The sequence below is a fragment of the Dermacentor andersoni genome, chromosome 2 (genome assembly GCF_023375885.2).
Source record: "Dermacentor andersoni chromosome 2, qqDerAnde1_hic_scaffold, whole genome shotgun sequence".
Taxonomy (NCBI): Eukaryota; Metazoa; Arthropoda; class Arachnida; order Ixodida; family Ixodidae; genus Dermacentor; species Dermacentor andersoni.
The window spans coordinates 95,316,633-95,339,874 of NC_092815.1; the positions used below are offsets into that span (position 1 = coordinate 95,316,633).

General features: G+C 45.6%; 1 protein-coding gene across 3 annotated transcripts in view; it reads right to left on the bottom strand.

Moving 5' to 3' along the window:
- Positions 1-269: 269 nt before the first annotated feature.
- LOC126541608 (sodium-dependent multivitamin transporter-like) overlaps positions 270-23,242 on the bottom strand; it is a 59,544-nt gene continuing 36,571 nt past the window's right edge. For 2 of the 3 annotated variants that reach the window (XM_050188453.3, XM_055076775.2), the window contains exons 11-16: positions 23,171-23,238; positions 16,860-16,946; positions 15,220-15,401; positions 8,846-8,946; positions 4,160-4,281; positions 270-3,778 (exon numbers count right to left, since the gene is read on the bottom strand). In XM_050188453.3, coding sequence (XP_050044410.1) covers positions 3,563-3,778; positions 4,160-4,281; positions 8,846-8,946; positions 15,220-15,401; positions 16,860-16,946; positions 23,171-23,238 — 776 coding nt within the window. In that variant the 3' untranslated portion in view covers positions 270-3,562. Of the gene's footprint in view, positions 3,779-4,159; positions 4,282-8,348; positions 8,947-15,219; positions 15,402-16,859; positions 16,947-23,170; positions 23,239-23,242 lie in introns of those variants that run through there. The other variant, XM_055076776.1, reaches the window with a different exon arrangement.

Consider the following 23,242-nt stretch of genomic DNA (forward strand, 5'->3'; position numbering starts at 1 on the left):
TCTGTGGGAAGGTCAAGTTAGAAGGGCTCTGCGACATTGTCGCTTAACCTTTGCAGATGTCATCCCAGACGAAAGGTGCCGTCCGCATGTTTTCTTGAGCGAAAAAGCAGGAAGGGATGGTAGGCTCATTGGCAGGGAAAAAGAAAGATGGAAAGCAACCCTGGGTTTCAGCGTGTGAGCAGGCGTTTATTGTGGATATGACCAGTAATGCGCACGGCATGATCAGCGAGGTAACGAAACCGAGAGAAAAAAATGGGTACGCGCAGAAACAGCTGCGTCGGCGAGAGGTTTCGCAGGATCGCTTTAAACAAGAGACGCTCGTCATAGAGACACTTCTGACGGCTCAGCTGCCTGGAGAACAACGATCAAATAAATTTTCCCGCGAAATTGCGCGGTGGAAGAAAGAAGGCACGGTGGATTTTCAGTAATGCTTGACATGCTCGTCCAGGAAGTGACTATTTCGGACAGACATCATCTGCTATAACTCAGTCATACGTGTACAGCAAAACTGTTGATCTACAGAGAGCAAGCTGGGAAAGTGCACTGCTGCACGGAACAACGAGGCAAAGTGGATTTGCGGTGCAACAAGGAATATCTTTTTTCCGGAGAGCAACAGTAGCGAAATACACACGTAGTGGCCCCGTGGTAGATAAAAACGCGACAAAGAAAAAGACCACGGCCGGGAAGTTTGATTGACAACGCAGTTTCAAACGTTTGCATGAAACTTTAAAGCTGACTGGAAATCTTTAGATTATGTAGCGAGCCTGTTAAGAACACGTTGCCGACGTCCTCGATAAGGAAAGCGCGCCATGAAAGGTATTTTTGTTCCCACAACCACATATCACCGCCGTTGGCGGATTTCCATTCCAACAATGAATTCACTTTCAAATGAGGGTGCCACGACATGAACTGTGATCTAAAGTCCTGCACTACCTTTACGTTAACTCGAAGGAGGGACTGCGGAAGACTGAAGTTTAATGCAAGTCCCAATCTAGAAATTGCGCATTTTCACCTTACTTTAGAGCCCTAGAAGAAAATTGTTTCAGCAGAGCTGGAGGCGCTGCTGCTGGTGTTGTTCTCTGTTGTCTAAAGTGCGTACACGTGTGCTATATTATTGATCAGATACATGCTGTGCGTGAACATGTGGACGTTGACAAATTTTCGTTTAATGTTATTGAGTCGTAACAGACTAAAAGCAAAAAGAGACATGGATGCAATGAATGTTCACAATCTTTATTTACACGTTGAATAGATAGTCACCTTTTGCGTGATCTCTTAAAGAAGATGACAAGTATGTACAAATAAGTTACGTCTATGGTGAAGACCAAACTACACGTATGCTTGCCGGCGCGCGATAGCTCGCGCCGGCGCGCCTACGCATGCGCAGATGGTGCGGGACAGATCGTATACGCGTCCAAATGCGGCGCAAGCACGACTAATGCTGCCTCAAGTTTCTACGCGCCTTTCCATGCAGCTACGGCGTGGTACAATCAACACTCAGTGAGGCAGATTTATGTCATGCGGGAATGTGCTTTCTCTTTACGTTTCGCGCTTGTCTAACGAAAAATAAAACAAATTTGTTTATGAATATTTCTGCATTTCAAGGCCCTGTCAATAACGAAGCACGAAATGGTGTCTGTCAAAACGTTAAGAGCGAGCAAAGTGGGCACGCGTACTTGTAGATGCATGCCGTCATTCCTCGCGAGGCGCGGCAAACGCAAGGCGCGCCGTTGCAAGCTTTCGCGCGTCGGCAAGCGTGCGTGTAGTTCGGCCTTAAGAGTTTCGGCATGGAGCTCTACCTTCATATAAAAGAAAATCTGCATGATAAGTTATAGCTAGACAACGGGCCAAGAACTAAATAGATGAGCCTTGGCAAAGAACGTGTGATGTTCGGCGACTTCAAGTCACGAAAGTTACAACCGAGGTTTGCTTAACAGGATACTGCATCTGAACATTTTTTTACGCTTTGAAGTTGTAGTTGTTTGATGAAAGGGGATATTGTCATAAATCCTAAAGTAGCACAAATCTACAAAAAAATAAAAAAAAATAAACACGGGTCTCTAAGAAAGATACCTTCGCAGTTTAAAAAAACTCGTCTCAGATTGAACATGGAACAAAAGCATTGACGGGGTGGCCATCTGTCATTGTGGCTATTCAGGAAGCTAGCAGATCACATGGCGAGGGCAAAATAAGCTATAGAACTCGAACCGCCGGGATAGTCAATATGACTAACAAGCTTTGCTGAAATCCGCAAGGTGAAGGACGTTTCGTGGAAGGGTAAAACTCATGCGCCCGACAGTAGCACAAAAATACACTTCGTTCTAGCCTGAATTCGATCACCGGCCCCGACGAACTTTTTCTCAACTCCAAAGCTTTCTTTTTGATAAACAATATGGGTGTCTTTTGTAGCTTTGGGCTACACTACGGTGAAGGAATCTTTTTTTTCTTTTCATGAAACTCTGTTTCCCTTGTGGATAGTAGCGCAATTCATTTGCCACATCGTGTTTTATACATCGGTATGAATGTCAAATGTTTTCTAGATCATGAACGTGCTCTCCTATTGACGGTAAAGGTACTTTTCGCTTGGTGGCTAGGTGGGTGTTGTTTAGTCGATGAAAAAGAAAAATAAGTTGGTGAAGATGCCTAGCTGTGAATTAAGGTAATTGAGGCAGTCATTTCAGGTAACAGTTCACTCAAGAGTTGTCACTATATGTAACCACAAACTTGTGTCTTGCGAGGCTTACACTGACTATGTTCTCAACCTCATATTTGTAATTCATTTGATTCGCTACTGCTGGATCAGTGTTGATGACTGGTAGGTTACACGCGATCTGAGGCTAACTGTATTGATCGGCAGTTTCCCAGTTAGAACGCCGGTCTCAGGAGCAGAATGGAGTGCCAGCACTTGTCCACAACTGTACACAACTCCAGAGAGGCACAAATGCGGGCACATTTCTAATTTTGCCAAGAGCTTCCATTTATGAGCATCCCTGCACAGACGCACGTTGAAGGCCCTTAGAGATTGCCAAATCCCTTCATCCGGCCTTCAAAACCGGCAGCGGACGGCTTCACTGTCACTTTCATCTGGCGGCACTGATTTCACAGTTTGTATAGCCGACGTAATAGCTGAGAAAGCAACCCAGAAAACAAGAAGCCTAGAGGCCAATGTATAATGTGCGACACAGTTAGGGTGGCTAGAACTGCGTTTGGCTAGTTTTAGCCAGCCTAGCACAGTGTAGCACTCTAGGCACGAGATCGCTTTTTTCTGTACACTGGCACAGCGATGGCGATGGCGAGGTGGCGGTGAAGTTTCAGGTCGCTTTAGCATACCACAGCTGCCGCGCTAGTTCTCATTCCCTCCATTACCTCCGCTGTAACAAACCTGTCTAGCAACAGACCGGCAAAAGAGGAATGTCACACAACTTCAAGAAGCAGACATCCTAGTTCATGGTTAAGTGCTCTAGGCCATGAAACATCACGGCTTCCGCGTGGACGGAGCGTGTATTAGACGGTTAGGAGGCAGTGACTGCAGTGGTCGGCAGTAGATGCGCCTGTGCGCTCTCTACATGTGCGTTTTAAAGTCACAGGACGATGGCGGTATCCGCGGGGCAGGTGGAGGTGGAGGTACCGCTAAAGACGCACTCGTCCCCCGTCGTATGTACGAGACGGCGGCGAGGGAGCTCTCGTGCTTTTTCTTATCCGCCTTCTTCTCGCAGTCAAAGACTACTTGTGGCGCAGAGGCCCGTTTTTCGAGGCTCGTCGGCTTTTCTGGCTCAACCTGCAACGATCAAACAAGAGTCGAAAAGAAAAACGTGTTAGTTCCGGATAGGGAATGCAGTCTACTGTTACCAAACCTTTTCCGAACATACTAGCGTGAGAACACCTTCACTTTATTTCACGCGGAACGAGGTCATCATCCAGGTAATAATTAGAAATGATCGCCTTGCCCTGGAACACCCCGTCACGGCTCTTACCAAGCTGTTGTGAAACAGTTTAGGCCTTCTTCTTAACATTCTTTTCTTACTGCTACTGCAGTTGCTCGGCTAAGCAACTTAGGGAAGGGTAAGTGGCCTCTCAATTCGCCTCGTGCTATTTTTCTTTCCAGTTCCCAAAAGTTTTATGTCCCCACAATAAGTGACAACGTTCTCGCATTACTTACGTAGTCCTTTCCGATGTTGAACCTTAGGCGACCTCGAAATTTCTCCGGCGCAAACCAGAAGACTACATCAGCTACTTGGCATATCAGCTTTGGGTTCATGGTGTCTGTGCTAGAGGATGTCGCTGCATACAAAAAAAAAAGGATACAGGTGAACATGTCTTATAACCGGTTACAATAAAGGAACAGAGACGAGTCATTTTCGACTTTTTATTATTATGAGAGTTCTTGTCTTAAATGAAAGTCCCCGTACCTGAAATTCCTAGAAATAATGTCGACAAGACCTAGACCACCCTGAATAGCCTACTATACGCGTAGTGCGCGCCGATGGACGCGCCACTGGTGGCGGCCTTGCGCAGAACACACGGGAAAGGAGCCAGCCGCGCGCCGTAGTTTGTTGTGTCGTTTATAGCGCTTCTCTGTCTTATTCACATTTTCGGAGCAAGATAGGCAACACCCTTCGCATGTGTGGGGTGGCCATAGCTTCAAGTAATGTTCAAGAATTGTTGCAGGGTTGCAATTGCAATTGTTGCAAGCAACGAATCGTCGCTTCGGCGGGAAATTTCGTGTTCTCATCCTTTCCTTTGTGGCATCGGTGTTTTTTTTTTCCACTCCATCATAGTTAGACGCGTAAGCGACGAAGTTCGTCTGCAGTGCAGCATGCGGTTTAAATGCATTTCGCTAAAGTTCGGAATGTCGTTTGCCGCTTATATTGTTTTCCGCTTCTTTCCCGCATTGCGCTAGCTAGGCAGCACGACTGCACGGGCGCACTGTGTTGTATGTTAAAGCTACTGAAGTTTGCAAGAACTGAAACTGTTGGTTTTATGTGACCCGGTAAATCTTCGTACCAGCTGTCGCGCACTTCATGTTGTTGCATCTATTTTGTGAGTGGCTCCGCACATGTTTAACTGTTAATTGCTAGTTGTTTCATGCGTAACTCTTGCTGATTCTTTTGAGCTGCGAGGTTTTCACCCTGCCTCTTTTGTAAAGGGTCTAAATCACGCTGTGTCTTATTGGAATGATACCAAGCAAGTGCTTCTTTAACAGCTTTATTCTTTTCGCCCGAGGGCATTTTAGATATTGTGGTTTTTTGGGAAATGTGTTTAGAAAATAGGTAGTTCAGGGCGAGAATTGCTAATAGTTGCTGCATATGGTATTTTTGTTCCATTTTTCGCTGAAAAGTTCGCGTCACATTTAATTGAGAAGTCATCACACCTCAATGCTGTCTGAGCAGACTTAACACGCCGAGTAATTTGTTTGTTTCACAACCTAGTCCCTTCTTGCATGTGAATTTTGTACTCAACTGAATTCTTTCGTATTATGCTTACACCGCAGAGGACTAAACCCGGCCTTGCCGCCAGCGCTCATCTACTTTGAGTAGCACTGCTCTGCCTTTAAATATATCATGTGGCACCTCTCTCTAGCAGCATTAAAATAAAGTACTGAAAAGTTAGTCAGACTTTAGCTTTGTGCATTTCTAAGCAGCTCCCTTGGAGAATTTACAATTGCAAAAACTGCAGCGGGACTGGCAGTTCATCGGCGCATGCAGCAGAACCGCATTGGCGGTACAGCGCTAACACGCGCTTTTTTATTAACCCGTGCGTTTGGTGACTTCGTTGACTAGTGTACACGTTTCCATCAATAGATTCGCAATTACTCTTCTTGAGCCGACGTTCACTGCACTTATTCGGCGATGTCACATGTATTCATCGGTTGAAAAATCACAACGGCATATGCAGACATCGCACCGTGCGGGTTTGTTTGATATAAGTCTGCACTAACGACGGGTGCTTATTATTGAGGTACAGAAGCAGCGTTACGGCAAGGGTAGAATTAAAAAAAGGCGATCGAGACATCGCATTACTCAACAAAATTTATCGGCGAGTTAACATCGGCGCCACTTCATGTAAATGGGGTTGGTGGCGTTTGTCTGCGGGACGCACCTGACACTTCAATTAGTAAAGGCAAGGCGCAGAAGACCAGGACTCAAGAAGAACACAAACGACAGGACCGACAGGCGCCGGCCCTGTCGTTTGTGTTCTTCTTGAGTCCTGGTCTTGTGGGCCTTGCCTTGAATAATTCAAGCATGAACCAACTAGCCCAAGCAAGAGTTTTACTTGAGCACCTGGCACGTATGTACGTGCACCATGTTGCCCCAAACACCGGTAACATCGTGTTCATACCCGCTCCCGCAGAGGTCAGCGTCTTCCCTACAGCTGTCACCGCAGAAGATGCAGTGTGGCACCCGAACAAAGGAGAAATCGCAGCCGTGAACTTCAACCATCCTTGCTGCAAAGGGCTGTCGTCTGCTACTGCTCCCGCGCGTACCGTTGCAAGCGCCCGCTAGGTGGCTATCAGTGGCGGTGCACGAGGCGTATAGCAGCTTTCTAGGAATCAACTTCGGTTTCGTTTCCGGGAAGGTGTAAGTGTCCTGACATCATGATACAGAAGGTGGTCACGTGGGAGCAGGACATCGCGACGTTTTGGCACTCGCTCCGGCTTGTTCAGTGGTCTGTCACGCTGCTAACCCAGGCCATCCAATGAGCAGCAGCATAACAGACGACAGAGCGGTCCGTAATGAGTGCCAAAATCTCACAATGAGCTACACCAGCGCGAGAACCTTCGACGCGATTACGTCCTGAATATACGCCTGCTGAGAAACGAAACCAAACCTGCTTCGCAGAAAAGTTATCGTAATATTTTTTTAGACGCTCTTAGGCTTGTCACTATATATTCTGGGGCATTGAAGTCCAGGACTTTCATTTAAAGAAAGAAATGAAAAGTCGTTAATGTCATGTCTGCAATCCTTTAAACATACAGTTGGTTTTACCCATTAGTCACATGTATAAATGGAAGAAAGAAATGAATCCAAAAATACAATAAATTATGCTGCTGGTTCTAGCTCCACAATACTAGAGCGCACAGAGGAATGCGGCAGTGTTTATAATTGCGGTCACTTGCTCTTCGATGAACCGCTTTGACGCCACCTGGGTATGTGCTGTATATGACACCACCACTGGGTATGTGCTGCTCTTCATAATAATCATCATAACATATAAAACATATCATCACCGATTATACACCCATCACAAACTAAACCGCTGTTCTTAATAACGCCGCCAATTATCTCCAGACGATGAATGTGTCGCCATTTTTTTCTCGCCAGGTTTCTTAATGCGAAGCATTCTTTTCTGAGTGCAGCCACTTTTTCAGGTGGTTGGCGTATCTCGCCGTTTTCGGGGGGAGGCCGATTCCTTTGATAGTGGTGTCTAAGATTATGTGCCACAGGGGGACTGGGTATGTGCATTGGGCATGCGCTCTAGGCCCACAAGGCCACAGCTTTCAACCTTATATCTCGCCATTAGAAACATTCTGTGTTATTTTCTGTAAAGTATAAACACTACAGCATATGATATCTACATATCGTTCGCTACACAGCAGTTACATTATAGTCATACAACCGTTCTCAACAAATCATGAATGCTTCTCATTATGTAGGCGTCAGCTACAATTTAGTCTGTCAAATTTATTGTTGCATTTGGCAGTTCTGATCATGTGTGCTGTATTGCTTGTTGTTCAAGGACACTTTCATGAATCCGGCCTCCCTACAAGCAATTTTCATTGATATTGCTGTTTTCATATTACGTTTACTTCTGCTATTAGATGTTCTTACCGGCCTCAATAAAGCTAACATATTCGTGAAGAAGCACAGTTTCCTTGAAGCAAACGCATGCGGCTGGTGCGTTGACAGCTTACTGTTCGTGTTCTTCAGCGTCATTTCGCAGCTTCTATAGCCGGATGCGGAGCAAGGGCATGTGAGCACAGAATATTGCAATCGTAACCGAACTGAGGCAAACCAAAAAGAAACTTATTAAATATTTAAATACACCTTCCAGAAGTAAATATATTGTGTTCGGGCTGGTGATGACATTGCGCTTTAAGCCCATCCCCCCCCCCCCCAATTTACTTTTTTTTCACTACATTTCCTTTGGTCGGGGCCAGTATTAGCGTTGACGCACCGGTTTCACGTTGAGAGGTTGTATAGGGGTAGTAAATTCCTCCGCTTTAGAGCGTAGCTATCAGGTGCCCGTTGCTGCGACGAGCGTCGGCGTTGTCCCTCGTAACCAAGCACAGTTAAAGATGAAAGCGAACGCCGAGCGCTGCGCGGGATGAAAGACGTGAGGAGGAAAGCGGAGGAGGAGGGTATGGCGAAAGGGTGAGAGGAAAAGCTTACTGCGGCGACGGTGGCTACGAGATGGCGCCAGAGCAGCGCGCGTCATCTCGGAGGTCAGTCGGCGGCGGCTGCTGTGAATCGCGCCCGCGCGTCACCCACGCGCGGCCTCTCGCGATCTGCCGATTAGCGAGGCAGTCGCGCCACACTTCGCTCCATTTTCATTGTACCGCGCAAGGGACTGTCCGCGCCAGCCAATATATCGCGAAATAAAAAGACGCATAGAGCTGCGCTCAAATTTCGCATGAGGCAGCATCGCAACCGTCGGTGAACTTTCTATAAGTGCGCATAACCTTGTTCGTGACTTCAATCATCACAATTAAATCTATGAGGATATGTAGAAAAGAACATTGCATTTAGGACAAGAACATATATTGATAATGTCACGCTACTTTTTTATCATTATTCAAACAGAGCACGAAGTGTTGCTCAATGCTCGGTAACAAAAATACACTTACAAGTGAAGCAGCTGACTGGAACGGCCACCGCGATCAAGACGAACCAGGCTAGCATGCTGTACCAAAGGCTTGAGAGAGCGTAAATATCTGGTGACAGACCACTGCACAAAAAAAACATTAAAGGAATTAATTATATCCCTTCCGAAAAATCTCATGAAACATATGACACATATCCATCAATCTCGTGTGATCATATAAGAACACAAGTTTCATATGTGTTCTCATGTGATCATACCAAAATATTGCATATTTAACATATGTATCATGCGGTATTTTGCTAGGAAAGGGTTTCAGCGGTGCCTCTGGTATTTTTTAAAGTATCTTTACTAAAGCTCGCTTTTTTACCTCATTCTATCATACTGGCTCATAATTGAATTGCATAGTCGGGTGACATTGTAAACATGTATATTTCCGAATTTTCATAGCTGTTTTCAAAGGGAACGTTATGTGAGACATTGTTAAAAGGTACTCGAAAATTTATCAAACGTTGTGGGTCTTTTGCCAAGACACCTCTTCCATGCCAGAACAAGGCTCTGTCTAAAATCCAACATACCTAAACAATGGAACTGGAGCAGACGTACTTCTTCTCTCTTTTTGGAAATATACAGCGTTTTTGTTATATATTGCAAACTTAGTAATTGACTTCACCGGTGGTTGCTTACATTAAATTACTTTTCCACTTCGATGCTTCAGTCACTTCGGGGATATAAAGTGGGACCGTATCGAAAACCTTTTTGCTGTCAGTTGCCATGATGATTTTCAATGTCCACGACTGCTAAAGGTATAAGTGCTCTGTTCTGAAAGTAAAAGAAAGGCTTCTAAGGTGCAAACGTGCTTTCACCGAAACCAAGTTGCACGTAGCAAATTGCATTTTGTGGACTCGTGTTTCCTCTAAATATGCCGGGCGTTGCATGACCTTGTGCAGGTTAAACGTTAGAGAGATGTGCTTTAAGCTCGCAGGTTGTTGAGCAGTCTTGTCAGGTTCCAGAGTGATAAATGTACATGAGAGCCTTGAATCATCCGGAAAATCAACCAGAAACTTTAACATACACATAAGGCTGAAATTTAGGTGCACGTTAATGAATTTCAGGTGGTCAAAATTCATCTCGAGCCCTCCACTACGGCGTTTCTCATAAACCCGGTGTTGTATTAGGAGGTTATAATAATGAATCAATCAAAATCGGCAGTTTCTCACATCGAGTTGATGTAAAATAGAAGTTCCTACTGTTATTCTGGAAGATACCGTGTTGATGTGTACTTGACGGCATCAGGCTCTCGCGCACTGTTTACTTTCGAGCCGAAGATTCCTGCTTCGCGTTCCGCATTGACAAGCGGTTAGTTCATTGAATTCATCGCATTTCTTCAGCAGAGGTGGCGTGATCTCTTTGCTTACCGTAATTTTCAACAGAATACTTGACCAAATCGTTTTGCTAGTTCATCAGGTGTTCGAGTGCCAGTGCGATGTTATCTGCTGGTGTCCCCTTCTTTCCTTTTTTTTCATCGAAACTCTGGAATGTATGTCATAACTTGGAGACATCCGGGCTGTAATGGAAGATAGCTCATCGATTCCACCATTGGAATCTGCAGTAAGTTTACAGACTATTTCCTTGCCTGTGCTGTTGCGTGGTGAGGGCGGGTCTTTAGTTACAGTGATTTACCCTCTTTTGTGGAAGCTTGGAGCGCCTATAGCATTGAGGTACATAGATTTCAGAGATTAGTTAAAGGAAACAGTAATATTGTCATCCATCCGTGAATAGCGCGAAGCTACAAACGAACCCCCCCTCCTCCATAAGCATTGCTCAGAAATCTTCACATCTAAATAAACATGCCTCCTTATCTGGGCATCTTACCATGAACCAAGGTCATTTCTGGGTGACGGCTCTACAGTCTGAGCTAATAAGGAGCTTTGCATGTGGCAGCACGAAACAGAAATACCCAGCTAATTGAAGACCAAGAAAACAGAATAAACAAATCTAATGATGCGTGCAACTCTCGGCTACTGTCGAGTTGACGACAATTTATTCCCCTTCATAAAACCTCTTTCCTCTAGCGATTTCTTCAAAATCGATTTGCTATGTCTCCAGTCGTAATTTGGTCATGCAGTCTAACCATTTGCTTTACCTCTCACGTATATGGCATGTAGTGACCCTCTGTGCCTTGACGCCCCCTGTATACTCGTGCCACAACAAACTTGTGGTCTCTGATAGGGTCGTACTTGGCCACAACTTCCCTGGCTTCGTTGCAAGAGTGTAAAGTCTTGAACTGACTTGTAGGAGCACCCCTAGGTGTCGGGGTAATGGCCTGGAATGTTAAGTAGATGGAAGCATGTTATGGGTGAAATACGCGAGTACAATGCACAGTTCGCGCTGACCATGTGAAGGAGAAAAAGACGACGCTGAAGGGCGGCACGAGCTCATCAACGAGATTCGTCGAAGATGAAGACGACGCGCGTCTGTGTCACGAGGTATGGAAAACTGTCGAGCAATGAGAAGTTCTACTGCAAGGCGAGATGAGCAAAAAGGGAAATGCTGCAGTTACAACCGAAGATAATCGTTTAAACAAGCGAATAGCTTATGCCGACCGCAGAAGTCGAATGCACATACTATCAATGCTTCTGAAGTATGCTGCTGACGTCGATAACGGTGTTTGGTGATGGCGGTACAAGTTATTGTGGACATGTTTTGGTAGACGGCATGATAGCGTATTGATTATGATGGTGCGACGACCAGTTTGATGATGACGGCGTGGCAAATGCGGCAGTGTGACAAAGATGGCATGGCGACAACGAGTTCTCGACAGCTTGACGACGACGGTGGCATGACGAAAACGGAATGACGACAGTCCGACGACGATGGCATGACAACGACTGGGCATCTGGCCTGTTCTGCGCTGGCTGCCTACATCAACATGCATGCGGCAAGATGCCCTGACTGTATCTATGTCTACACCGACGCAAGCGCTTGCGCTCAGGGTTCCGCAATAGCAATCGTGAATAACGACCTACAAGTTGTACAGACGGAGGTACTCACAGAGACAAATAATACCTTTGGGGAGATGACAGTTATCGCAATCGTGAAATAAGATATGTCTTCTCGCAGCTCAGCCTCCCCAATAATCATATTTACCGACGCCATGGCGGCATGTAGGGAATTCGCGAAGAACGATGTCACTGGTCGTATCTCCACACTTATGCGAGAGCCCCTACAAGGTCCTTTAGAAATCGTCTAAATGCCTTGTCATGGCGGGATGTCGAAAATGAGAGAGCTAATCAGCTCGCCTGCAAGTCTTTGCACCAGGCACCTGGCATCCCGCGACCAGCTCAGACGACAAGATGCTCAGACGACCAGCTCAGACTCCACTGCTTCTGAGACCTTAAAAAGAGGCTAGGCGCAAGTTACTAAGCTCAGCAAACGTTCACTTGTGATTAGGGTGCACTCATTCGTCAGGTCCATTCTTAAACGCTCCGTTTCAGAATGGACAAAAGGAGGCGAAGGAGGCAAAAGTGCACCTCCTTCGTGCACTCTTGCCTGAGGGTCCCCCAACATGCGGACACTGTGGCGAATACCCGAAGATATTCAACATGCTCTGGTCCTACAGACCCCTCCCACCTCCCCTACCTGCCCCCACAAACATTTCCACTGAACCACATGGCGTCTGGCTAACATAGCCACCATGCCGAGGACCAACGGTACGTTGCGACGTTTATCATCATCATCATCAGCCTGGTTACGCCCACTGCAGGGCAAAAGCCTCTCCCATACTTCAGCAACTACCCCGGTCATGTACTAATTGTGGCCATGTTGTCCCTGCAAACTTCTTAATCTCATCCGCCCATCTAACTTTCTGCTGCCCTCTGCTACGCTTCCCTTCCCTTGGAATCCATTCTGTAACTCTTAATGACCATCGGTTATCTTCCCTCCTCATTACGTGTCCTGCCCATGCCCATTTCTTTTTCTTGATTTCAACTAAGATATTATTAACTCGCGTTTGTTCCCTCACCCAATCTGCTCTTTTCTTATCCCTTAACGTTACACCTATCATTCTTCTTTCCATAGCTCGTTGCGTCGCCCTCAATTTAGGTAGAGCCCTTTTCGTAAGCCTCCAGGTTTCTGCCCCGTACGTGAGTACTGGTAAGACACAGCTGTTATAAACTTTTCTCTTGAGGGATAATGGCAACCTGCTGTTCATGATCTGAGAATGCCTGCCAAACGCATCCCAGCCCATTCTTATTCTTCTGATTATTTCAGTCTCATGACCTGGATCCGCAGTCACTGCCTGTCCTAAGTAGATGTATTAGCACTTACCACTTCCAGTGCCTCACTACCTATCGTAAACTGCTGTTCTCTTCCGAGACTGTTGCACATTAGTTTAGTTTTCTGCAGATTAATTTTTTAGAAACACCCTTCGGCTTTGCCTCTCCAGGTCAGTGAGCAGGCACGCTTCGGCCTCTGCGGCCCCAACCCACGGGCCGCCCTGCTTCCAGCTTTGATCCCCCCGCTACCACTTGGGTGCCCCGGAGATCCTGCGCCGCCTGCTTTAATAAAACCTCAGGTGCTCTCCTGAGGCCTCCGTTTGCCGGTTACATGTGCCCTTCTTGGAGCAGTGCTTGTAAAGAATCCGATCTATCGTCGTGACGAAAAAAGCGACCCGCGACTTATACAACACCAGTCAGAACATTGTCCCTTCAGACACAACGATCACCAAGCGGCGTCCGCGCCCACTACTTCACCGCGCGGGCAGCCAGCGGCGGAGCGTATAAACCAACTCGACCGCACTCCGCAATGCCGGCATGTCTAGGGGACAAACGAATACAACGCGCTCTAAGAAACCTCCTCCGTAGTGCCTAGGCTGAGTCATATATTCAAGGAGCAAAAGCCCCCAGGTTTTCTCTGTCACGCCCGCTCTTACTCGCGCCTGCGCAGAAACGTCGAGCTCCGTCAAAAGCGCCACGTCCCGCTCTACCTACTAGCAATTCTAAAAACGCCTCCCGGACGACCTGAGGCTCCCTCAGGCCGCTGCACCAACACGAGAGGGTCTGGACATAATCACGGAATCTCTTCGCCAGTCAGGCGTGTCACCGTCTCCAGGACAAAAAAAAACAGTCAGCATTGCAATAATGCCACCTTGTGTCATGGGGAAGCACGTAGCAGACGAATAAGTAAACGACCTATAGACTCTGTTGTCTAGAAAATACGCGCAAATTTTGGATTTCAACAGAAGTCAAGATCTTCTTAGCCACTGAAGTCATAAAGCCGACTGACGAGGAGGTGACATACGCGGGGGCGTCAACAGTTACAGTTTATAAAGGGCCGCGCCAGTAAAATTACATCACGTTCAGGTTCGAGCACCGATATTGTTTTGTACTGGTAATACTAAATAGACTAAGAAGATTTAAGACAAAAAGCGTGCGCTGTGAATGCTATGCTTCATGACACTTGTTAGTGGGCTGCCATTCTCAAAATTCTGAGAAATAATTTAGTCACGAGCGTAAAACCACGGTATGAGCAAGTTTAGTGATATGGTATAATAGCAATATAACCCGCATATATGGCGTAGGTAAGCACTTGGCATACATACGCCTAAATATATGAGGAACCCCATGGCGACGGCGATGATGGCGATGAAAATTCGCTTGGTGTGTCTGTATAATCGCTGTCGCAATAAAAGAGACCTTTACTTTGACAAAGGCCGTGCCACCGCCGAAATACGTTAGCAAGTGAATGTGCTTTCTTCGTAAGCGTGCTCTTTTTTCTGAAATATGTAAGAAATTACATTTCCGATGGTTGGTTTCGAACCCTGTTCCCCCGGAACCGAAGCCCGCTGCTCTAGCCACGAATATCTCTTAAAGATTTGCCTCGTGCCCGCCAGCGACGCCTGGCCGCCATGGACGCGTTAGCCTCTCGCAACAGCGACAATTTACTTATAAAAGGAAAGCGCGTGCATCTTCAAGCAGGCGATGACAATTAATCAAGGACGCGTTCGCCGGTCGAAATTGACTCGCGTCTCCTCTGATCGTATTGTGGCGGTGTGGTGCATTCCTACAAAGTCAAACACGTCGTGTCCTGTGATTGAACACGTTTCAATGCTAAATGAAGCTTCTCCTTGCTCTACAAGATACAGCGTGGTGGCTGAGCGACCACTTCGTCACTGAAATGTCCAGCGCGTCTGTTAACGTTTCATGTGCCTTTCCGGCGCATGAAAGCTTTGCGTGCACCGATTCCCATAGTGAGTGGGATCCACAAATTTATTTGTAAAGAGACCCATCATTTTGACCTCTGACTACGTGATTGTAGGAACCAAGGCTTTACCACACTCAAAGAGCATTCCCATGCTTCTTTTGAGAATGCTGGTTCTTAACACCACCGTGGGCTCACCGGCTGGCTTCTTTCACGACTTCCGTGACGACGCCCAAGGTGGCTGAAGTTGCATTTCGCACTTCAGCGGGACAGCCGTCCATAGATGGAGGTGGCTTAGCGAGAGCCATGGAGGTGACGAATTGACCCAAGTTTATCCAGAGTGAGAAGCTCAGGGAAATTATGAGTCCTGAGATGGCCCCCTGCGCAGAATGAAAAATGTGTGGCCTTCGCGCACATGTGAATGTCGCAAGCGACTGTAATTGTTTCATTGAGGTCGACATACTGTGAGAGATTACGGCGCAGCATTGTAAACAGAAACAGAGATTATTGGCAGCGAGAAATTGAAGTACTCATGTTGCATAAAGATGGTTAAGTGGACTGTTTGGTGCTACAATATATTTTAATCAGCACAAAGTAACAAATATGAGATAGAACACAACCCACAACGAACCACTGGGCTAACAACTGCATTCTGCATTATTTAAAAAGGCATTGTTAATCAGGAGTGGCACAGTTCATTGGACTTATAATTGCTGGACTAACATTAAGAGCAAGTATTCTGAAAAAGTAAGGGCTGCTTCTTTCACTAAGAATCGTTCTTTAGTGACTCAGCCCATAAAGAACGTGTATTCCGAATGACATAGATTGAATTAAGATGAAGCTTTAGCTCGGGGCTTCCATCTAAAACTATGGGAACGCAGAAATAATTTTTTTATGTGGTTTGTGGCATTTAAAAGAAAATGTGAAAATCTAGTGGCTGTTGGAAGTGGATCGTTTATTTAGGTGCCCTAGTTTTTAAAATAAACTGTGTGAAAAATAGCGCAATTTCAAGAAATTAAGCTATGAAATTTACAACTCTTTAACTCAGCAGTAAACAATGATATCATGATTCTTAAAACTGCCTCTTAAAACAACTAAAGGGGACAAAATTGATGTATTATACGCTCCTATCAATTATACAAGTAATAAGTGAGTAGGGCTTTTGCAAACACATTGTAAACATCGCAACAAATTCACGTAAGCTGTAAATTATTATTTCACATTTGTCCGTTTCAGAGGCTCTAAAGGATGCAGTTTACAGAACTTCTTGGTTTACAGATCTTTTTTTGGTGAAAAGTTACGAGTTTGTAACCTTCGCGCTTCTATTTTATTAAGCATACCAATTTTCGGCAATTATCTCAAGTATTTGAAGTCCAAATCAATATTCCGCTTCTTACGGTCGCTAGAATCTAGCCTTTTCTCTCAAATTCAAGACATTCAAATTGGTCAAGAGGTTGTTTCATAAAAGCGTTTCCCCGTTTTACATGTATTTGAATAGGCGGCATAGGAGTTGGGTCCGAGCTAAAGCTTGGTCTGAATAGGATAGATCGCTGCTGAGAACTGAGAATGCGGTGGAGTGCGCATAGAAGGCCTAGTTTATAGCTGAGTTAAATGTGGTTTTTAATCACGAGAAAAAAACGGGGGTCTTGATGCTGGCGCCTGTCTGGAATTATGGTGCAAGATGGCGTGTCGTGTGCTTCAGCAATGGTAAGCATGATGTTTTTTAAGATAGTAGGAACGGCTGCATAACCTGACTTCAGTGCAGTTATGTAGGCACAATAGTACATACATTCTTACTTGTGCTACACATTGAACAGACTGCCTCTCAGGGTACTTACTTTGCTGTTGGCACATGGAACAAACATTCCCAATGTAAAGAGGCCCAGCAGAGGTCCACCGATTGAGCTGTTGATGACCTGGGATGCCTGGAAAGTTCGGTGAAAGGGTACAACGTGCCGAAAGCATTGCGACACCGTGAATACGGTGAATGAAACAAATGTGGTTAGGTGAAAGCAGTGCTATTCTTTTGCCTAATTTGAATAGGAAAAGTAACGCAGAAGTCAGATTTAAGAATGTTTAATTTGTTCACATTTTCTCACTCGGCAACAAAACGGACAGAAGGCGACATTCAGCTTCGCCGCAGTGAGCTTAGAGCTTTATCTTGGTGGCTCGTTGTGGATTAGTCATTAACCGAAGGTAATCCCTCCATTGAGTTATGCGTAGATTAGCCTCTGAGAATTTTGGGTGATAGATAGCTTAGCAATTGTTAGGTACTTTTATTGCGTCAGCATAATAATCCGGTGATTTTACCAGAGTCCATTAATCTGTAATTATTCTGCAGTAAAGGGAAATCTCTAGGTGGTGCAACAAAATAGGATGCGATGCTCAGCAGGCAGCCACCAATGATGGTGTGGGCTCCTCCACGATCATCATTGCATTACGCCGAACTGAGTGCTTCAATAGGAGCGCGGCTTTCGCATCACTCTCAGCGGTCGCCTTCTGTCTCCAATACTTGCTTGAGCAGTCTACAGTCGCTCAATGAGAAACAACTCACATTTCCGTCATTGTCCGGGTTTTGCATTCGGGGCGTTCACAAGGTGTTTTTCGAAGCACATGGAACGAATTCGTGCTCGGGAACGAAGCCGCAACCGAAGCTTTCGTCGCAAATACGTCTCCTACGCAGGAAGAAACCGAGTGACCATTCCTTCGTCCATCAGTTTAGGATTCAGAGTGTGTACTTTTATTTACAACAACGTTTACGTGTGACGTTGATATAAAGCTGTGCACTAGGGCCCGCCCGTATTGTACGTGAGGACTGTTCATGCGAAAAAATTTCAACCAATCCAGCTACTGTACATATTATCAGCGAAGGCCGCCCGCCAAAGGCAAGGAACACTTACGAAAGAAAAGTTCGTAACTTCGGCCCCAGATATGAGTTTTCGAAGTGTGCTAATTTTATAAGCAATCACGAAGGGAAGTCGAAGGCGATGTCATCGAACACACACACACAAACGACATTCCTGGCCCTTTTGTGGCAAAGAAATCACTGTCTATACAGCCGATACGACAACAACAAAGTTTTTGTCGTTATGGCAGAAAACTGAGTTTGGTGTACCCGCCCTTTTCGCCACGTCAGACCATGTGGTCGAAGAATTCACTTTCACCGTATATGGTGAAATCGGCAAGCTGTCGCCTCTCAGGATCAAAACCATGCCCCAGTGGCGGTGTTCGCTTTCGAGCTGGACGCTACAATCCCTGCACTTCCGCGAATTTCGAGGCTTGGTAACTTGCGCGGCGATTTGTACGCCACACGGACTGGGAGAGTGGCGGCTTCTGTGTATGCATTTAATAAGCCACAGCAGGCAATGCTAAGTGAATGAAGATGAAGCTGCGTGCATCGCAGAGAGGCGCTGAGTACTAATAAGATGGAGGTGCCCGCCGTGAAAGCCCGCTGCTGTCACAATAAATTAGACACCTTCATCCATCCTGCTGGATCAACGCGCTGAAGTGCTACCTTCGACGGGGCATACATCAACGCGCTCTCTGCCAAGCACTGAAGTGCTACCTTCGACGGGGCATACGTGCTGCAATTCCCTCGCTTGTCTGCTTCCTTCTGTGTAACATTACCCGGGCACAGGAAATGCCTATTCGGAGGCTTCGGGCTGGAGTGGCCCTTACACCGTCCCTTACGTGGGCTGGGGGATCGACAAAAGACGACCAAGGAACGTGTCTCAAGTGTTCGTCTCCAGTCTCAGCGTGAGACGCTCGACACCTGCTTTGTCTGTACCTTGAAACGTGGCCGATCCGATTAAAGGTCTTCAGAAAGGCTGCACTGAAGCCAGGCATATCTGAAAACTATAGCCATTGGGAAGTTCTTGCCCGATGCAAAGTGGCAAGCTTTCATTTGATATTTATTTATTATCCATATGTATCATGGTAAATCACCCCCCCCCCCAAAAAAAAAAATTAAAATAAAAGAAAGGGTTCGGACCTGGAGAAGTCGCCGAAGTCAGTTTCCTTTCTTCAAGTGTTGGGACGTGCAGTTTTGCTACGACAAGAATGATAAAACTTGTTTCCATGTTTTCAACGCAATGCGCATCAAAGTCGATTCCATTGTAGCAACATAGAGCGCCGCATATCGTAAATGCGAAAAATTCTATGCATGACGAATGGCTGCCCCACTTGGAGGGCATTGTGATAAATAGCGCGCCCACCATCACTCTAATGTCCATACCGCAGGACGAGTTTCGTGTGCTACATGGACTGATCGCAGGGACCACGTGACTTGCTCCTAATTCTACTCGTTTCCTGTAATCATACGCACTTTCACGAAGTCGAAAATAGATCTTGTTAAAGGATACTTGTAATTTTTTGAACCGTCAAGTGATGTTAAAAGGAAACAGTGGCGTAAGGAGCAACAATGAGGTAATAGCACCAGTGGTCTCAACGCCGAGTGCTATTAATGCGCGTGTTCGCAAGCAACCTGCCACTTTTTGTCTTTACTTGTCTAGAAGAAACTGACTTGCCTTTATATTTGTAGCATATTTTCTCTTTCTGAGTGACAATAACTCGTACTTCTTTCTTCAGTATTTTCTTCAGTACTTCTTCTTCTTCAGTATTGTCTTGCATAGTGCGACATTTGTGTCATTGCTTTACTTTAGTGTTTGTAGTCTGTCGTCTTGTTCTTTCTTCCATCTTTCCTTCCCTTCTTTCTGTCTTCAATTTGTAAGATTCTGTCCCCTCATTCGTGAATAGTAAGCGTGCGTTGTGGATCCTCCGGTGACAGTTTCTAATCTTCTTCATTTATTCTGCACTCCTTCAATTGTGTATTTGCCTTCAAGCCAAATAATAATATAGACAATAATTTTCTGTCTCTTTTGTCAAAAGATTCCAGTGAATACTACGTGGAACCAGAAAAGATTTCAGGTCATAGGTCGGAGTCCACACCAGCGTACTAAATCTCTAAAATGTAACAGCAACTCTCTTTGCAAGTCTCTCTGCCTTAGAATTCAATAGGAGCTCCACCAAATGGCTTATTAATAGCTATGTCTACGACTGTATTGTCCAGAAACTTCCGACAACCGCTTATGTGTTTGTCATTGTAATCCTAAAACAGTACAAGAAAACCTGCAGAACATTAGCCGTCCTAAGATACACTTATTACCACTTCAGTGAAGAAGCAGTAATTTATTTACCCCTCTGGATACATTTCGAATTTTTTTCCAACAGCAGCACTGGGGATGACACTTTACGTTCACTTGTCAGCGCTGTCGTCTTTCTTTCGGTGCCGCCAATCAAGCGCCCGCCTTTTGAAATTCTGTAGCTTGTTCTTGTTTTGCAAATGTCGTGGTCTTTGGCCTCCACTTAGCGATGAAGTCAGCTATTTGCTCTTCCGTTCAGACCTATGTGAGCACAAAAATGCAGATCTATAGTTTTACAGACAATATTGAATTACTCATAGAACACTGACTGAACGTCTAACAGTTGATCAATGCATTATTTTACTAATTTTATTGTAGGATATTTTTTAAAGCTCTGGATACCTAGATCACGTGCCTCGCCCATGAGCGAACGCGAAGCTCCAATAATAAGCAATAATGCATACCGAGTGAAGCACCATCATTTCTTAGTCGAAACACCGTCCTAGTGTAAATTACCTTTGGTTGTACCGGTAATTAAATCTTGGACCTTCTGTGATATCAATAATTTTCATCCCGTTTCCTTTGTGGTTTTTCGGAGGTTCGGGAAATGGTTATTTACGATCACCTTAATTTTTATTTTAGGCAGACCTCGCCCATGCGACATGGTTTTCAGAAAGGAACATCAGTAGAAACAAACGCGCGTGTTTTTCTTGACTATAGTGTACCAATAGCACTAAAAACACTGTATTTTGACATGACCAAAGCATTTGATGCCATTTCTCATTAGATGCTGTTGTCGAAATTAAAGGCGTACAGATTATGTCTGCGTTATCTTTGATGGTTTGCTAGCTGCCTCTCAAATCGCTAAAACTGGGTGAAGTTTTTTGGAATGTACTTCTCAGCCTTTCGTGTCTTCGTGTGAAATGCCCGAGGATTGTAACCTTGAGCCACTGCTCTTTTTTGTGTTTATAAGTTATTTGTGTGTATAGAGCATTTTGAGCTCTTGCCGTTCGTCGTTGGCCTCAAACTGTATGCAAAGTGCAAAGTGGAATGCTCACATGACTGCCGAGCGTTACAATGTGACATCATTTCCACTGAAAAATGGTGTTTATACTCAACAGGCCCAATTCGAACCCCCCCCCCCCCCAAAAAAAAAAGCTTCAGTAATGTCGTACACTAAGAAATTTGATATAGGAAAGTTCAGTTATTGGTTTTCAGGTGGTCAGATACCACGTGTATCGCATGTAAGGGACCACGAATTTGGGGCAGACAGCGAGCTGCATTTTTGTCTACATCTGTTGAGTATTGCTGACGTGGTCGTATGATATTGATACAAGGCAGAAGCCATCTTTAAACCACGCGCGCAGGTTCGTGCGCCCTCCAGGAGGACAATGGCGTATTGGTAAAAAAACAAAGACGAAGACACAATGGCACGTGCATTGGCCGCACGCACTCGCGCCGTACGTGACCTGTCGGGCAATACAAGCAGAGGAAGAGGTGGAGCGCCGCTCTAGAGAAGAAGAGAAGAAGGCATTCCTGATCTCCTGTTTGGAACGCGCCAGTCATCTCTTTATTTACTCCCCTTGCATAAGTTAGGCCACAATACATAGTTGTATCTGAACTCCTTGAATTGTTCGTTACAATATCTAACAACAACAACAACAACAACAACAACAACAAAAACTTTCATAGACATCAATGTATTCGTGCTCCGTATACTGTGGACTGGATTTCTCACGGCTATAGAGGATGCATAAGTTGTTTGGAACTATGTGTCACTTTCTTAAAGCAACTTAGATAAAAATGTGCAGCATAAGTTTGTGCGCGTGGTCTATTAGAGGTACACTGGCCGACGCCGGTTTTATAGTATAGTTATGAACTGATATTGTCAGACTTCGGTCTTGTCACTGCATCGAAGACGGATCGACCGTGACATAATATTTCTACGCTAAGTTGCATGAGGTGAACTCGACTGCGTCACACTGCTCACGTCCTTACGCTTTCGCATGCTACCAGCTAAAACTAAGTTTCTGCGTGCATTTGATCCTGACGTTTCTTTACCGTGCCCTACGACACGACTGCAGTGAACATATGATTCTATGTTTCGGAACAGGAATACCTTTTTCTTACTTTACATGTGTTATGATCGACCTGTCAGGTGTGAGAAATATTCAAATGGGCTTCCCCATGTCAACATAATTGCCCTCTTCTCTGAAACGACGCCACCTCGTTCTCCACGAGCTGACACAAAAGGATAAAAGAAGAAACCGAAGGTTAAGATGACGTCACACTTTTCCCCGAGCTTACACAAAACAAGACGACGTTCACGCTTTTTCCCGAGCTGACACAAAAGAATAGAAAAGGAAACCGACGGTTAAGACGACGTCACCCTTTTCCCCAAGCTGACACCAAGAATGGGAAACGGGAAAGACAGGCTCCAGAAGAAGACGGTGATGACCACAGGACCACCAGAGGTTATTTAAGGCCGTGCTGGCCCGCGTGTTAATAAGAACCGCTCGAGACTCAGATGAGAGTCACATCCATGTACCAATGAAGTGAATACAACCTTTCCATTTTTTTCATCATCACGATGCCCGGCTTCACCATGGTTTCCCGATTCCTGCGGTGAAGACCCACATCACCCGGTCGAGATTATGTCACATGAAAGTATGCATGTATTTTTGTGTGACTTTGTAACCGTGTTGTTCATGGTTAGCTTTGTCATCGGATTTTACTTCTCTGCTGTGCTGTTGCTCATTTGACAGATTTTTTTGCTATATTATCCTCCCATTGTGCAAAAAATGTGATGTATATGACGTATTCAGCTGCCACCAAGGCCGCAAAATTGTTGGCAGCCACTAGGAGTAAATAAGCAAATAAAAAATAAATCACGGTGCGGCGTCCTTTCCCAAGCGCACTCCCGCAGAGGCAGTTCGGCTCCGATACAAGCACCCTTCGAACGCCCAGGAGGCAAACTCCGGCAGACGGAAGCGCAAGCGTCTACTCACGGCGAGCACGTTGCCCATTTTTGAAGCGATGCCCACCAGGCCGATCGTCAGCAGGCCGAAGAACACCCCTGC